This window comes from Colletotrichum gloeosporioides, assembly GCF_011800055.1.
Source record: "Colletotrichum gloeosporioides strain Lc1 chromosome Unknown consensus_74, whole genome shotgun sequence".
In the NCBI taxonomy this organism is placed as follows: domain Eukaryota; kingdom Fungi; phylum Ascomycota; class Sordariomycetes; order Glomerellales; family Glomerellaceae; genus Colletotrichum; species Colletotrichum gloeosporioides.
In genome coordinates this window covers 456755-473351 of record NW_025544719.1, presented here as the reverse complement: position 1 = coordinate 473351, position 16597 = coordinate 456755, and the positions used below count along the sequence as shown (strand labels likewise).

The 16597-nt window shown below is 54.9% G+C and overlaps 5 protein-coding genes across 5 annotated transcripts; 2 read left to right on the top strand and 3 right to left on the bottom strand.

Moving 5' to 3' along the window:
• Nucleotides 1–843: 843 nt before the first annotated feature.
• On the bottom strand, nt 844–1542 carry GCG54_00003481 (Autophagy-related protein 8; the record flags this gene model as incomplete). Its single annotated transcript, XM_045403554.1, has 3 exons — nt 844–901; nt 960–1309; nt 1354–1542. Coding segments are annotated over 3 exons (597 nt in total), but the record flags the coding sequence as incomplete, so codon positions are not given.
• A 2109-nt stretch (nt 1543–3651) lies between these two features.
• On the top strand, nt 3652–5902 carry GCG54_00003480 (putative oxygen-dependent coproporphyrinogen-III oxidase; the record flags this gene model as incomplete). Its single annotated transcript, XM_045403553.1, has 2 exons — nt 3652–4671; nt 5075–5902. The coding sequence occupies 2 exons, from the start codon at nt 3652–3654 to the stop codon at nt 5900–5902; spliced, it is 1848 nt and encodes a 615-aa protein (XP_045259741.1).
• A 218-nt stretch (nt 5903–6120) lies between these two features.
• GCG54_00003479 (26S proteasome regulatory subunit rpn-8) lies at nt 6121–7280 on the bottom strand (the record flags this gene model as incomplete). The annotated part of the gene is made up of 3 exons (XM_045403552.1): nt 6121–6711; nt 6758–7029; nt 7094–7280. 3 exons carry the CDS (start codon nt 7278–7280, stop codon nt 6121–6123), a joined length of 1050 nt encoding a protein of 349 aa, XP_045259740.1.
• Nucleotides 7281–8792: 1512 nt separating this feature from the next.
• GCG54_00003478 (adenylate kinase) lies at nt 8793–9877 on the top strand (the record flags this gene model as incomplete). The annotated part of the gene is made up of 4 exons (XM_045403551.1): nt 8793–8949; nt 9031–9083; nt 9155–9309; nt 9418–9877. The coding sequence occupies 4 exons, from the start codon at nt 8793–8795 to the stop codon at nt 9875–9877; spliced, it is 825 nt and encodes a 274-aa protein (XP_045259739.1).
• A 1347-nt stretch (nt 9878–11224) lies between these two features.
• On the bottom strand, nt 11225–14216 carry GCG54_00003477 (uncharacterized protein; the record flags this gene model as incomplete). The annotated part of the gene is made up of 5 exons (XM_045403550.1): nt 11225–11241; nt 11297–11459; nt 11556–11642; nt 11796–14060; nt 14175–14216. 5 exons carry the CDS (start codon nt 14214–14216, stop codon nt 11225–11227), a joined length of 2574 nt encoding a protein of 857 aa, XP_045259738.1.
• Nucleotides 14217–16597: the final 2381 nt, after the last annotated feature.

Below are 16597 nucleotides of genomic sequence, written 5' to 3'. Positions count from 1 at the left end.
GTATTGGTCTGTCCGGAGTTCGTATGCATTTACCAGGTGTAATTTAGCTACATTTTAGGAGTTTTTACGAGGCGATTGTTGAGACGAAAGATCGGGTGCATAAATACAAACGTCAGCTTGCGATCTGTTCCCGACCTGCCTCAAATTTTGGTCTCTTCTAGACCCGGGTTTTTGCACATGTCCGTCTCCGCGACCGATCCTTCTTGGAATCATCATGCATAGATCCCGGGACCGAAGTTGCTGGCGGGTTCGCGGGCTTCTGTGAATCACCGCATGGGTCAGACGAGCTCTTTGACCATCAGGGGCTGCAGGTAGGCTGATGCGTTTACTAGCTAGCATTCACTCAGATTACACGCCTTCGGCTGCAAGGCGTCTAAAAACTGCGCGTTACAAGATATCCCAAGTTTCAGATGACATGTAGACAAGAAAGCGGCCCGAAAGACCGATTCGACAGCACGTGTGTGACGAGATCATGCTATACGAATGCTTATAGGAATCACCGTCAATGTAGGGAGAGAATAGGCAGAAGGCAAATGAGTATGCGATCTAAGGAAAACCACTTAAAATTCATAAGCCCCATTTCCTTATCAAAAGTCCTCGCAAGCCTTCATCGCTTGGTTGTGATACCAAGCCGCGCGAAAAGGGATTCAATGATGTCGACCAGGGTCGCACCTGACCCCGTCCTGTGACCCCGCGCGATAACGTGACTGCGTTTCTTCATAAACCCCTACTTGCGGGGGCACCCAATATCCGTGACAGAAAAACCATTCCTAAAAGTGCTGGACCGTAGCAGACCGAAACGCCGTGAACATTCTGAGGTGATGTTGTCAGAAGTTATGGAGCTCACGCCGTCTCGAAACCGCCGAAGGTGTTCTCGCCCGAGTAGGTGATGTACAGGAAGCTGCAGATAGATTAGCATGCCGAGAATAATCACAGCTGTCTCAGCGGAGAGCACGTACCCATCCTCGTCCTTGTGCTCCTCGTAGATGCTGCTCATGAGAGCGGCGGTAGGGGGCAGGACCTCATCAACGAAGATGAAGATGGCCTTCTCCGGAGAGAGCTTGATGCGCTTGCGGATGACGTAGACGAACTGTCCGACGGTAAGGTCCGCGGGCACGAGGTACTTCTTCTTGTCGATGGTGGCGATATCTGACTTCTCAACCTTCTCGCAAATGACCTGGGTGAGGATGGTGGTTAGCTTGAAGGTGCACGACGGGATGATGGGAGATCGGCGGTGACGGTCGGGGAACGTGGGGCACCAGCGATAACGCGCGAAGCTGACGAAGGCGGCTACGACGATGGCGCCGTGCTGCAAACTACTATCGAGGATGCAGTGATGTGAAGGCAACTTACAGGAATACGGTCAGAATACTTCTGACGGATGCGCTCGGCCTCAGCCTTTCGCTTCTCGAAGGGGTGCTCGTCCTTGAACTTGGATCGCATGATGAAGGTGTTGGTAAGGGGCGATGGGGTAGTTGTGGATTCCTCAGCAGTCTGCAGCTGGTGGAGTGCGGGCGACAGGCAAGTTATAGATGGCGAGATGCTTGTGCGAGAGGTGATGATGACAGATGCGGAGGAAGAAGTGTGTAGAAAGGAGAGTTTAAGCAACGAGGGGTCGTTTGCGAAGGCAGATGAGGTGCTAAGGTAAGGTATGGAACGACAAGGTAAGGCAAGCAAAGGTGGTTGCCGCCTTGGGGGTGTCGGTCAGACACACGGGGAATGCAATGGGCGGTCACTGAGTGAATGGTCTGGAGGAAGAGGCGGGTGGCTCAGGCGACGGGGATGCGTGCCTGCCTGTGCTGCCTCCATGTACCTTTCTAGGCAGCTTGATATGGAAAGATACCTGGGTGCGCGGCCCAGGTTGGAGAAGGCTTGGAATGACTAAGCCGCATGGAAGATGCTCCCCGCCCCCTTGCCCTTGGTTTCCACACCTCCTACTGGTCCGGACTGCCTCAGCAGCAACTCATCAGTCCCGTCGTTATCCTTATCGGATTATCGGAGCGGGGCAAGACACCGATTTCACATAGCCAGTCAACTGGTGCAGGTGCGTGCAGGGTGCTGGGGCAAGATTGGCAGCGTCCAGCGCCCAGTGTCCAGCGTCAGCTGGGCAGGTGACCATTGGGAACCAGCGACGGACCACAGCCACTTGACGCAGGCTGGCAACCTGGCACACCTACCTTCTGGATCTGGCCTGAGTCACAAGAGGTCCTGGCACACAGTTATTTGTGACCATTCTGCTGCAGAGCACTTGCTGAAAATTTGGCAGAGTCTCACGGGGTCGTGGTAGAGACGACCTCCTGATACGTGCACACTGATTGTCTGTGCTTGCTGCTGTCCTGTCACCCAAAGGCTTTGAGTGCTTGGTCGTCATCGGGGAGCATCACTATGCCGTTTCTTATCGGCGATACTCTGCCTGACGTCATTTGTCCCCAGTAAGAGGTGACTCTGAGGACTCTCAAGGAGGGCGTAGCACTGAACTCAGACTGAGGCAACGTGGGGACAGTCGCCGACCGAATGAGTAAGTACACATAGTATCGATAGTATCGTCGCCTTGCTTATCTGGCAGATAAGCAGGCTTACTTAGGTAAGGCAAGGTTGCAAGACCCCGCTCTGGACCTCCGATAGCCGACGATGCAGGTGACAGAATGAACTGGGCAACAGTCCCTTAAGCTTAACTACCTGCGCATTCGATTCGTCTCACGAGGCAGAGGAGGATTGAACCGTGTTCTCAGAAGCGGATGCTGCAATCAGTATTGAATTATCATACGATCGTGGTTGCCAGATATGTTGCGCCATCAATGTAGTATTGCTCCCCAGCTTTGGACCCCATGGAGCTCGTCCATTGCGACGCAGCTCTGCGCTGAAAGCTGACGGCCCGACAAGCTGGAAAGGGTCGCTCTGGGGCTGGACCGTGGGCACCTCAGGTATTCGCAGCAGGGCAGCTCTCCCACTGGTCAGCCGTGCCAGCGACTCGGGAGGGAAGGCGGTAAGGCGCCTCCGGCGTTCGGCGGCAATGCGACACCTCATCCCACCTCACCATGGATCAATTGGGCCCTGCGAAGGCGGGAGCTGTCCAGTCCCACTGCTTATCCTCCGTTGCCGTGACCGGGGTTCCGCCCATAGAACGTGGAACGATTAAGTTGCCGAATTTACTTTTACAGCTGGCCTGACTGGCTCGAACGACTTCCAGTCAGTCCATGATCGCTACTTGGTGGTCTTATGCCTTTTGCCTGGGAATAATCATCCGATTTTCTGTACTCTGCACCCGAGTCACTCTTTTCTTGCTATTCCCTTTTAGATTTCTATCTGTATTTATATTTTCTGTCCGGCCGCATCATGGCGTCAATCAGGCATTCGCAGAGGGTGCTCGCACAGCTCGGCAGTTCTCGCACCAGACTCGCAACAGCAACCGCAACCAAGCTCCAACAACCTCAATTGGGTCGCAGACTCGTCTCATCATCCGCAAAGTCTCATTTCAAGGGTCACCAGTCTAACCCGGCTTTCTCCCGACTTCTAATTGGAGCAATTGGTCTTGCTGCTGCAGCACCCCTTGCCTACAAGATGGTACTGCAGCTTCACTCCGCACCACCCACCCATGCCGGTGCTTCCGTCACTTTGACAACCAATTGCTAACCTTCACCTTCTATCAAAATGCAGGCCGTTCAGGAACCCTTCCAACTCGATTCGCCGTCCCTGGCCGAGCGCGATGCCCTCACCAAGAAGGAATCCGACATCACCGAGGAGTCTCCTATGCGCCTGCGCATGGAGAAGTTCATCAAGGAGCAGCAACAGATCATCGTGAAGGAGCTCGAAAAGGTTGACGGAGGAAAGTTCCGCAAGGACGAGTGGACTCGTAAGGAGGGCGGCGGTGGCATCACCTGCGTGCTGCAGGACAGCAATGTCTTCGAGAAGGGTGGCGTCGGTGTGTCTGTCGTCTACGGCACCCTCCCCAAGCCCGCAATTGCTAAGATGCGCGCCAACCACAAGAACCTTGATGACAGCGTCGACGCCCTCCCCTTCTTTGCCGCCGGCCTGAGCATGGTTCTGCACCCCAAGAACCCCATGGCCCCGACCGTCCACCTCAACTACCGCTACTTCGAGACAGCCCATCCTGATGGCACCTCCAACGCCTGGTGGTTCGGCGGCGGCAGCGACTTGACACCCTCCTACCTTTTCGACGAGGACGCAGTCCACTTCCACAAGACGATCAAGGAGACATGCGACGCCCACGACAAGAGCTACTATCCGCGCTTCAAGAAGTGGTGTGACGAGTACTTCTATAACAAGCACCGCGGCGAGTGCCGTGGCGTCGGCGGCATCTTTTTCGACGACCTCGACGAGACCGAGAAGGACCGTGACAACACCTTTGCCTTCATTCAGGACTGTCTCAAGTCCTTCCTGCCCGGCTACCTCCCCATCCTCGAGAAGCGCAAGGACATGCCCTTCACCGAGGCGGAGAAGGACTGGCAACAGATCCGTCGCGGCAAGTACGTCGAGTTCAACTTGGTTCACGACCGTGGTACCGCCTTTGGTCTGAACACCCCTGGCTCAAGAGTCGAGAGTATCCTGATGAGTTTGCCCCTGACTGCAAGCTGGAAGTACATGCATGAGCCCGAGCCGAACAGCCGCGAGCAGCGCCTCGTAGACGTTGTGAGGTCGCCCAAGGAATGGGTGTAGATAGGGCAATATGAGGGGTAGAATAAATACCTGGATATGGAGCAATGGGATGCGAGCGATATTTGCTGTACAACTATCCCCTTTTACGGCGGACATAATGAGATTAGACAAAAGCCTTCAGGCGGCAAAACTCAATAAGAGATGTTTTCTTCTGTTCATTTCTGCCGAAACTTGTCTATATACTTGCATTGGTAACTTCAAAGGGTGGCTGCGTCTAACTGAGCGGGAACTATCAGGGCTCCGATGCTCCCAATCTCATACAGCATCTTCAACCACGCATTTTCGCACACACCACGCCACCAAATCAATCACACTCCGGCGAACGATTTATTTCCCAAATAGAACCTCATAAACCAAAAATTGCCCTCCAAATGAAGCCAACTCATGCTGCCCAGAGTACACCATGAGCCCATCACAACCAACACCTCGCGCTGTCCTCACGAGCCTCATAAACACTCTTACAGCATCACCGCTACCCCCGCTGCCACAGCCCGGCAGCAATCCGCTCAAATCCCTTCCTCAGTCCCAGCGTCCGATACTGGTAACCCTCCACGTCCTCTTCCCTTCGCTCGTCCTTCCCGCTCTGGATCTTCTCGACCGCAACCTGGTAACCCGGGTCGTAAAAGTCGACGCACTTCCCTACAACAGCGATACCGATACCGACGACGAGGACCAAGTCCCCAACGCCGCCGCCGGCGGGGACCCCGCCATCAACCCCGCAGACCACCACCACCACCACCACCACCACCACCCGCCGTCCTTCACCTCCAATTCCGACGACCAGGATGCAAACGACCGGGATGAGGCGACAGCCGGCCCCAACCGCGACGAGCCGGCAGCATTCCACCTTGTCCGCTCCGTCGCGTCCACCTTCCGCCGCAACCAGTCGGGTGCCATGACAACTTCCACGGCGACAACATATCTCGTCCAGCTGGACGCGTGGAACTGCACCTGCGCCAATTTCGCCTTTGAGGCGTTCCCCGCCGGCACTGAGAGCGACTTAGAGATTTTGGGCGCTGATGCGGTGGAGGATGAGATCGATGTGTCGCCTGATTGGCAATTCGGGGGTCTAAGTCTTGATGGGAAGGATTCTGGCGGGGTGCCGTGTTGCAAGCATCTGCTTGCCTGTTTGCTGGCAGAGCAGTGGTGTGACGTTCTCGGGAGCTATGCTTTGGAGAAGAGGTTGGATCGGGAGGAGATTGCGGGAACAATTGGGGATTTGTAAATCATCACGCGATGTGAACCATGGATAGTATCAGTTCAAAACATGCTATCATTGTACAAGGCACATTCTTTTCTTGTGAATATGCCTGTTTCCCGCCCCCGGCCTGCCCTCCTGGACGCCGAGATATTATGACATGCCACACGGTCCCAATGTCTATCGCGGGTATCAGTCCCGTGCGTGTGTGTGTTTCCCATCTGTCTCCGTCGTAATCAAGTCATCTACTTCTTCTTCTCCTTCGCCTCCTTATCCTTGTCCGAAGACTCCTTAGACTCGCCGTTCACGCCGTTGGCCTTATCGTCCTTCTTCTCCTCCTTGCCGTTTGCCTCGTCCTTCTTAGCCTCCTTCTCCTCTTGCTGCTGTCGGTTCTGGATCTTGTTCTCGATGAGGTCGTGGAAGGCCGTGATCGCACGGATCAGACTGCTGAGATAGATGGCCATGAGCTGGTCGTTTGTCTTGATGCTCATGGCATGAGAGAGCTCGCCGCCGCTCGACTTGCCGTCACCCTTTGGCGGCGTCGACAGGTTGGGCAGAAGGTTGAAAACGTCTTGGAGATTGCCTAGGATGGCGTGGTTGACCGGGAGCTGGCCATCGAGGACCTTTTGGAGGTAGGCGCCAATGTCGCGCAGACGGAGGTGCAGCCCTTGGAGGGACTGGAGCTGGTTTGTTATCCGGGTCGACAAGGTGCCGACTGCAACGTCGCGAATATCGCGGAGAAGGTGCTCGACACCAATCTCCTCTGCTTCCTCAGCCTCGATGATTGACGGAGTGTGGACAAAGGTTCTTGAGGTGGTTGTGCCGTCCTGAACATACTACGTCAGTGATAGTTCTTCGCTTGAGGACCAAAGCAAGACTCACATCCTTGATCTCCTCCACGGCGAAGTATGCGTCTGTTGGCACGCCCGCCTCCTTCGGTTGTACATCAATAATGACTAGGAGAGGGTTCGGGGTGTAGCGCTTGAACAACTCGTTGATCTCGAGATCCGACGCCCGCAGCTTGGGTCCGGAGTGGTACCAGCCGATCAGCTTTTCCCTTGCATTGACCTTCTTGAACATGTCGTTCATGCCCTCGACGTAGTTGTGGTCCAAGAACCACACTGAGGGGTCCTTGTCATCCTCCTCGAAGGGTACTGTAGGTTAATGTCAGCCTCGCGGGCAAAGCCTACGGGTGGTGTGCCGTCGGTGTCATCGTACCTGCGAAACTGTTGGATACACGGACGTTCTTGCCATCATTAGAGCCCAAAAGGACACCGACCACTCTGCGTTTCGATCCCTTGACTACCGCCCGGTTGTAGTGATCGACAACGGAAAGAAGGACGAGAGGGGCAACGGAGACGTTCCGTGTGACGAGAGACAGAGTCTCTGCGGTGGTGGCAGGCATGATAGAGGTGGTTTCGTAGCTTCGTTAGGTCGATTGGGTCGGCTTCGTGGAGGATGAAGGGTTGACGAGGCGGCAGTGATTTTTGGATGATGGTGTAGTGAGTACCGTGAGGTAGTGGTGCTGTCGTACTGCTGAGGCTGCCTTCCCGCCCAGCTTAGCTACGAATCGGGCTTAGGCGTAAATGAAAGCTCGAGCCTCGCCAGATCACGTGGAGCCATTGAAGTGCCATTATCTAAGCAGGGACCTCAAAGGTGGTCAAACAAAAACATTGGAGTAACGGAGTGTTCAGACGACCTTACTTAAGCACAAGCCCTAGCCACTTGAGGCTCAGGCAGTGGCTTGATCTGCCTGCCACCTGCCACCTGCCACATCGGCATCTCGTTTTTCGCGATCAAGATCTCCCGACAGCCAAGTCCGGCGTCGGCCCCTGCTGTCTCCATCTGTGCCATGCTTTCCGTCCTCACTGACTAAGGAAATTCAACAACGGATTTATTTCCATCTGAGAAACGGGTACTGCGGTATGCGCCTCAACAAGTGACATCTGAACACGAAGCCTCCTAGCCTTCTCAAGCCTGCAATGGCTTTCTCGGAGAATTGCGGGTGACTGGGATGACCCTAAGAGACTCACATGTCGCACGGCACTAGAAGCCCTCAAGACCAACACCTGGGCCCGGTGACCTCATAGCAAGGCGTGCCCATCCGGTGCGCCGGGGGCTGGGTCTTCTCGCGAGAGCTTCTGATGCCGTCCGCCGTGCCTTATCCGCATATTGCTTAGCGGTGCCTCTCTAACAGTCACATAGCGCAATTTGGGTGTCTAGGTCTTAGGAGGGCTAAAGGACGCCTGTACCTGCCCGCAATGGACCTCGGCGGAGAGGGAGCGGCGAGGACCGACCAATGGCGGGCGGAGCGCTGTAACGGAAGCGCACTCAATGGCACCTGGGCGGAAATATGGAGATTGGAGAGAGAGACCTTTGGCAGCGAAACAGCCGAACGAACGCCTGCCACCCTGTTCCCCCAGCAGAACCAGAGAAGGGGCCCCAGTAGATCTACCCAATCACGTAATCCTTAGCCGACGCCGTGGCCGCCAAACGGTCTGTCACCTGCCTTCACCCACGCGCAAAGCTCGGTACGGCGCAAGTACCCCCAGCCAGAGGTGCAGCAGAACCCAGCGCACTGCAACTTGCCGGGCAGTTCCAGTTCCAGTTCCAGGGCATTTTAGGTGGTACATCCGTGCCTGGACACCGCTGGAGGCGGGAACCCGGGCGACCTTGGCCGTTCACTAGGACTTCGGAGCAATTCTCAACCTCTTTCGCGACTATTTTTCCCGCAAAGCTTTGTTGCTTCTTCTACCCAATCCTCCAACCTCGACAACTCTCCTCTCTCCCCTCCCTCTCCCCCCTCACTCTTGTCCTTCTGCTCTTGAAGTAGCTCTCTTCTTGCATCTCTTTGCTCACCACTCACCCCTCCGAAAGCCTCGGTCCGGCCCTAGTTCACTCTTCACAAGCCGTCAAAATGAGCAGTCTCGTTGAGGAAGCAGTCAAGAAGCTGACCAACACGGTCGAGAGCCTCGAGTCTAGAATCAAGGCTCTTGAGGACCGCGCGGCTGGCGGTTCCGGCAAGCTCTCCACAGAAGAGGTTCGCATGATCCTCATCGGCCCCCCGGGTGCTGGTAGGTGTCTCCAATTGAGCTTTTTGGCTCGCATCGCTTGCTCGTCGCAACAGCCATGCTGATTCTTAAACTCCCGCACAGGCAAGGGCACCCAAGCTCCCAAGATCAAGGAGAAGTTCAACTGCTGTCATCTGGTAAGCCAATTGACATCTGTCTTTTATGCCGCTTGCTTTCGATCAGCTCTAACGGCGGTTTCCACATCTAGGCCACTGGTGACATGCTGAGATCGCAAGTCGCCAAGAAGACTCCGCTCGGCCGGGAAGCCAAGAAGATCATGGACCAAGGTGGTCTCGTCAGCGATGACATCGTCATTGGCATGATCAAAGAGGAGCTTGAGAACAACAAGGAGTGCAAGGGAGGGTATGTCGAGTCTATCTGTCGCGAAACCTGCCAACGGACACCGTTCAGCAGCTGTGGCGCACCAGTTGCAGAGCCAACGTAACGCTAACCTACGGACCAACCTCACAGCTTCATCCTCGACGGCTTCCCCCGCACAGTCCCCCAGGCTGAGGGGCTCGATGCTATGCTCAAGGCGCGCAACCAGAAGCTTCAGCACGCTGTCGAGCTGCAGATCGACGACTCCCTGCTCGTCGCCCGCATTACCGGCCGCCTCGTCCACCCTGCTTCCGGTCGCTCCTACCACAGCACCTTCAACCCTCCCAAGGAGTACATGAAGGACGACATCACTGGCGAGCCCCTCATCCAGCGCTCCGACGACAACCCGGAGGCCCTCAAGAAGCGCCTCGCTACCTACCACGCCCAGACGGCTCCCGTCGTCGGCTACTACAAGCAGACCGGTATCTGGAAGGGTCTCGACGCCTCCCAGGAGCCCGGTCAGGTCTGGAAGAACATGCTCGAGATCTTCGACTCCCAGCGCAAGGGTGGTCACGCCTCCGGCATCCTCAGCCGCATCACCTCCAAGAACTAAGCTAGCAACCTCCAGAGCCCGTGGCTGTTGCTGTGTCCACGCCCGCCACCACCCCAGGGCGCGCATGTCACACACGGACACACGAGGAGACTTGATCAGAACTCCTTCTTATCGGCTGTCGACCCTTTTCGTAAACCGCGGCCAGCAAAGGAAGAGGAACGTGGATCGGAGGAAACGTTTTTATGGAACTGTCATTTTATGGATCATGAAAGGACCGGGAAAGGGGAATACCGTTTCCCAACCGTCGTCCACGCCTTTACCAAGCAGGCTTATATTTTGCGAATGACGTTTTGGCCATTGGGAGGGGAATTCGGAAGCTTCTCGAGCTTCTTCCACGACGACCCGCAACACACTCTCACACACCCGAACGAACCCTATCGTGTAGAAATATCGCACGCTTGTATGTACCACAATTACTGTCTCACTAATAACCAAAACCGGCGGTTTGCAGTTGGATGGGCACCGAATACAAACAATTCTTCAAAAAATGATTCTCCATCGTCTCTTCAGCCCCTGACTGGACCTGCAGAGATGTGCGTCAGATCGCCCAAAAGCAAGGTGAGGAAAAAAAAAAAAGACGCGTTCGCTACACTTCGGTTCGCGTGGCGCCGAATTCGGGCACCCTCGGCATTACTGTCTTACCTGGCCTGTACAAGAAAAAAGTGAAAAAGAGGAAAATTATGGGGCCGCTCTCCCCGATTTCCATTCCGTCTCCGACGACCGCGGCCCTCGCGGGTTCGTGAAAACTGGACCTCTTTCATGCCCCCATTCCCGTCGAAACCCATCCTCTCCCAGGATGACGCAAGACGGAGCTGCCGGCTGTCGATGGAGGTAGATGCTGTCGGAGGGGCAACGTTCGGGTTACCCCGGCCGAGGCATTCGCTTGAAAATCAACGCCGATGCGCGAAGGGGGCGCGGAACTTCAAGAAAAAGGCAACGAGATGATATCGATAGTTTGGTCCATTCTATAACACTCCTATCAAAAGATGAGAAGAAAGGCTTGCTCCTGCCCATACGCGCTAGCAACTATGAACAAAGAAAATATAAGGAGGTCGAACACAAAGGGGGCCCGGAATTTGAAAGGTAAGTAGGGACGAGAATAAGCCGTTGAAAGGAACAGAGAGTGCCGCCACCATCCCCGCGATGCAATGCAATGCTCCCGAGATGCAGGCCAGCCAAGCCATCCCCTCCACTAAGACAAGAAAGATGCCAACGCCAACGATGCTTTCCGCTACTCCAAAGCCAAACTGCTAGATATGGTGAGATAAGATATAGTGGGAGTTGAAGAGAGGTCTAGATGCTTAGGATGGGTTCCCGCTCCAGGTGAATTGGACACTTCGGGCTGCTCTACCTCCTAGGAGTGGCTGCAGGGAAAGCATCAGCACTTATGTTCGTAGCCTTCACTAGCAAGTTTCATACCGTTGACCATTTGTCTCTGCTTGCCCAGCCAGCTTTTGGGCACTTCGTTTCTCCTCTGCAACACCACGTGATTGCTCTGAATACGACTGGTAAGATCGTACCAGGCGGTGGCGATGAGGGCGTTCTCGCGTTGAAGATTCTTAATGATCTGGTCACTCGCAGCCTTTGCAATTATCGTCAGTCACTGGACAAGCATGGGAAATGAGAGGAGAGACGGTGATATCCAATTCAACCGCATCACTAAAGCATCAAAGCATACCTTTTGCGCCGCAGCCGCTTCGCCGCCCTCCGCTGCCTTGAGCTTACGCTGCAAGTCGTACTTTTCTTGCTCGGACTTTTCCAGTTGCTATAAAGAGATTTCCCGTCAGTCCCTACTGCCCGTATGCGTTGATCATAAATTCAAGTGTCAAAACTCAGCTCTCAGCCGACGCCATGACGAGGGAGATAAAGCCCTAGGGCGCGGTGAAGACCTTGATTGGCCAAACACCTTGCTTGCTACACTCTTGATCCAAGCCTTCTTCTGCACGGGTTCTTTGTGCCTTGGCTGGCGTTCTGAGAACGTGTGAGGATGGCAAGGGGGAGCCATGAGCCGGGGCTTCGGATCGCTGTCGTACAACATTGATGCCCGCGGCTCGGCAGGCAGCTCAGGTGACTCAGGGGCGTCGGGCTCGGATTTAGGGGAAATCTGGAGAATGTGTCTAAAACGTACCGATTGTCGCTCCTTGAGTCTCGCCCGCAGCTTCTCAATCTTGTCTTCGCGCTTCTGGCTAACCTCGCTGGACTCGGCACCATCTTGCCGGCCCTCCTTGACTTCGTCGAGTTCCTTTCGAAGTTTGTCCTTCTCTAGCAGAGCGTTGATTAGTGAACTTTGGCGGTTTTCCAAGTCAGCGCTGAGGTTCCTTATTTGTAGGCGCGCTGCCTCAAGCTCCTCTCGCACCGAGGCTGAGATGAGCTGGTCAGTGGATTTGAGCTCCTCGAGGGCAGTAACACTGTCTTTGGCAACAGCAGAGAGGTCTGTCCTGGCGCTGAGGAGCTCACGATCCTTGTCGGCGAGCTGAGCTTGCACTTCTGTGAGCTTCCTCTTCTCGGCTTGGAGCTCGTGGGTCATCTGGGCAACCTGAATCTTCAAGTTGGCCAACACCTCGCTAAAGTAGTATTCTTGCGTTAGCACTCGTTCCAGGCCAAGTGGGATAAGCATATTAACGAATTCGACTGACTTTTCGCCGCCGCCCCCAATCAAAGCGCTGACTTGAGCCTCTGCAAGCTGGTGCTTTTCAAACGTGTCGTTGTACGTGCTTTGGAGACGCTCCCGCTGTCGTCGTTCGTCCTCGAGTTCTTGACGCAACCGAGCATTTTCTGAAGCGGAGCCCATGCCGCTACGAAGCAAGTTGTTCTCAGCCTTAAGTCGAGAGACCTCGAGGCTTAGGTTGGGAGGAGCACTGCTGCCAGCACTGTCAAGCTCCTGCTCCAGGCTGAACCCGGCAGAAGCTGCGTCTGGTGACATGGCTGATGAGCCAGCCCCAGTGGCAATCTGCTCCTGCAGCTCAGAAATGAGGCGCTCATCTGAAAGACGCTGAGCGTCAAGAGACTGAAGGCGAGCCCTCAACTGCATGGTGTCATCGTGAAGCGCCCTTCGCTGGGCATCCAGCTCGACGTACTGTAGCTCGTAGTCTCTGAGCTTTGAAGCGTACTGCTCGTTAGTCTGTTCCAGCGCCTGATTCCTCTTTAGAACCTTCTCGTATTCAATGAGGTCACGCTGCATCTGCTCCTTCTCGTAAAGCAGGTTGTCCATCTCTTTCGACAAGGTAGATTGGGCCTCGAGCTTCTGCTTGTATCGCTCCACCATGTTTGCCTTGCGAGACAGCTCTTCATTCTTGAAGCGCAGTTCCTTCACTTCATCATCGAGAGCCTCAAGCTTCTGAGTCTTGGCCTTGAGCGCCGAGACCTCGCTTTGCAGCCGTTCTTTCGCGATCCGATCGTCCTCAGCCTGAGCCTCCTGGTTGGCGATGAGCTCATCCTGCTCACGTAGCTTCAACTCAAGCGACCTGATGACCTCCTTTCCGGCACCATCTTGAGCGCTGTGGAATGCTTCCAGCTCCCTTCCCTTTGCAACGACTTCGTCCTTTAGATCGTCATAGCTCTCTTGCAGATGGCCCAAGCGTGTCTCCATGTCTGCGAGGAGCTTTCCTCTTTTGTCTAGTTCGGAACGAAGACGTATATTGTCAGCCTCCATAGCAAGGTCGGCATCGTGGCCCTCGTGGGTGGCGTCGGAAGTGTCGTCGAGGTCTGCTGCGTCAGCTTCTTCCATGGCTTGCTTCATATCCTGAGTGATTCGCTGGAGCTGCATGAGGACCGACTTGTCGGAGATGTCCTTGGTAATGCGCATGACGTATCGTTCGTTATTACTCCCGAGCATCGCGATTGCAAAGAGAACGGCAATGAGCTGTGTGAATTTTCGAATTAGCGGATCCATGGGCCGAAAGAGAACGACAGTGTCCGTCATAATGATAGGTACCTGGGCGATAGCTTCTGGCTGCGCTTCTCTGGCTCTGGGTCGAATGTCCGCAGACTTCACCTTGCCCACGAGCCCGGGGCACTCGCGATAGACCAGCCTATGGATGCCCTTGTAGACATTGTAGAGGGGGCCTTCGCTGGTATTCGCGTCGAAGGAAGGATCGAGGTCCTGCAGGACCTGAGAGAGTAGGATGCCATCGAGATAATCGTTTATTGAGTCAGCCTTCTTGTCGAGTGGAAACGTGTTCGCCTAAAGACACCAAAAGTTAGCATTCTACTCTCTGAGGACCTGGGCCGAGGTCTGCGCCTGGCCAAGGAAGTGAAGTTCCACACTAAAGGCGATCCATATTGACTGATGACCTACCCATTGGACCAGCGCGGCCTGCGCGCTCTCTGAATACGGCATGATGCTGCCCGTCTATGGCGTCGTGACTTCGTGGTAGTCGTCGTCGTGTGTCGTCTTCTTGTCAAAATGGCAGCCCTCGCCTCGGATTTTGAGCAGCACGTGGGAAAGAGGCCGGGTTGGGTTCGGGTTCCACTAGGTTCGTCGTGGTGTTCGTGCTTGGTGCAAGTCAAAGCGGCAGGGGATGTTGTATTGTGGTTCCATGTGCTCGGAAAGCTCGCATCGCATATAGGCAAGGTAGTCGGACGGGATCAGACACCTAGGGAGAGTGCGGGAGAAGAAGATAAGGTGTATTAAAGAGGGTTTCGACAAAACGTCGTGTCCTCGGTCGAGGAAGGGCGGTGAAAGGCAAAAAAAATTGGGAGGAAGCCTTGTTCGCGCACAGGTGGTGGTTGAAAGGGACCTGCAAGCGCTCCTCAGTGCAGCAGGGAAGGGGAGAGGAAATGGAAAAGTGTCTTGTCGTCCCAAGACAGACGCATTGTTCAAGTCCAATGCTCCTGCTTCCTGCCTCTCTTCTACCGAATCCACTCCAATCTTGCATGACTGACTTGCATCGTACATAGCTCCTCCTCCCCTTATCGATTACCAAAGGTACAAAGGTAGCTAGCTAGGCTAGGGGAAGTCTAGTCGAGGCACCTTGCCGCGACGTGCGCGCCTAGCAGCTTTAGCATCAGCGTTGTGATGTGTACCAACCTGCCGCTTATTTCGAGTCGAGGTACCTGATTTCTCTTGCCCGAGTAAGGTAAACTAAAAGTACCTCACTCGCTCAGGTGGGATCACTCAGTGAAAACCACTGCCGCCCGACAGGTACATCCTTACATTAAGGCATCTCCCGCCCCCAAGCCCGAAACTCCAAGTGACGCGAAGCGGGACGGATGTCCAGGGGCCCTGATGCTATAGTGGGGCGGCCGGTTCTCGAGGCCACTGACAGCGCCCTGTTTCCCTCTTTGACCCTTTGACCATTGTGGGAGACCAGCCAAACACAAGCCTCAACGGCTAGCCTTTGAGTCTCCAGTGATTTCTGCATGAGATACCAGCCTGATCCTGCCGGGTTTTCCATTCTACGAGGGTGTCCTCGGAGTACCTTTGAAGAAAGCCTTTTGACCATCTGCGGGTCTGCGAGCAAACAATCGACATGACACGGTGACATAAGGCCTGCTGGTCGGCATCCCGTCATTGTCCCAGACCTCCCTTGCGATGAACAGTAGATAGCGGGTTTCTTCTGAACGATACCGAACACGGATCAAACAGCTCTATTTCCATAGGCTCAAAACTCGTCGCTTGCTGGAGCACAGACTTGTCCTGGATGTCCCTTGAGTGCTGCCTTGGCCAACCCCTCCAATATCGCTCCCAGCGTTCCAGTCGCAATCGCCCACGCTCTTGGTTCTCAGGTCCTCACGCCTAGATCGCCCACTTGGATAGCTCCGTAGACGCTTGGGAACGTTGGTTCGGCACGGTCGCTGCCGTAGGGTTGCTTTGGGCGTATTGTATCCCGCTCAGCATAGATACAACCCGACGGCACTCTCCTCTTGCTTCCAAAAACCTCGCATTTTCTTCATCGCGATTCCTGAAATCGCATCTTCCCCAAAGTGACACTGGCGTCTGGAGCGTGGCTTGCCAATAAATCCCCCACAGCGCGCTTTGACTCGTCTGTGACATGACCTTGTTGTATTCTTCATCAGTAGTCCACACGCCCAACTGGCAGACTGTCCGAGGAACATTAGAAACACCGGCCTTCGTCCCACAGAGTACCCCCTTAATGATACAGCATGCCGCACTCTTCTTCAGCTGCTGAGCTGCACACTGGCGGGACGAGGGCACGAGAGAGCACTCTGGACGATACGTAAGCTTGGCAGAAGAGAAATTGCGCCGCATGGTGACATATCCATTTCTCATCAAGTTCAATGGGGATTCTGGACCGTCCAGTGGGGAAGCTGGAACCTGCAGGAAATCCGCTTTTGATCTGCGAATCTGCGCCGCACACGATTCGCTCTCCACTCCTCAGGCACATCGTCTGCTGTTTGGACTGTCATCGGGAGGCTGAAGGAGTTCCCGTACATAAGGCTTGCTGTTGACGTCGCTCGCCATGTGGTTCTCAGCCGCATCCGTCCTGTCTTCGGCGACTGTTCATCCACCGGGCCGCTGTGTTGGTCTCGTCGCTAATGGCGAGAGCCTGCATTCCATTCACTCTTGGGAGCAGCTGTGGCTGATTCAGGCAAAGCGTATGCTTAGTATTGATTTTTTGGTTTGGGGGCGTTGGGGAGGATTCAGCTACTGGCGGTCTGAACCCGTCTCCTGGCCTTATTTGATACTAATGGCGTCCGGAAACGCTTTATAAAAGGGCGGGAAACTCCTGACTCCGTAGCAAAAACCCGTCTATGACG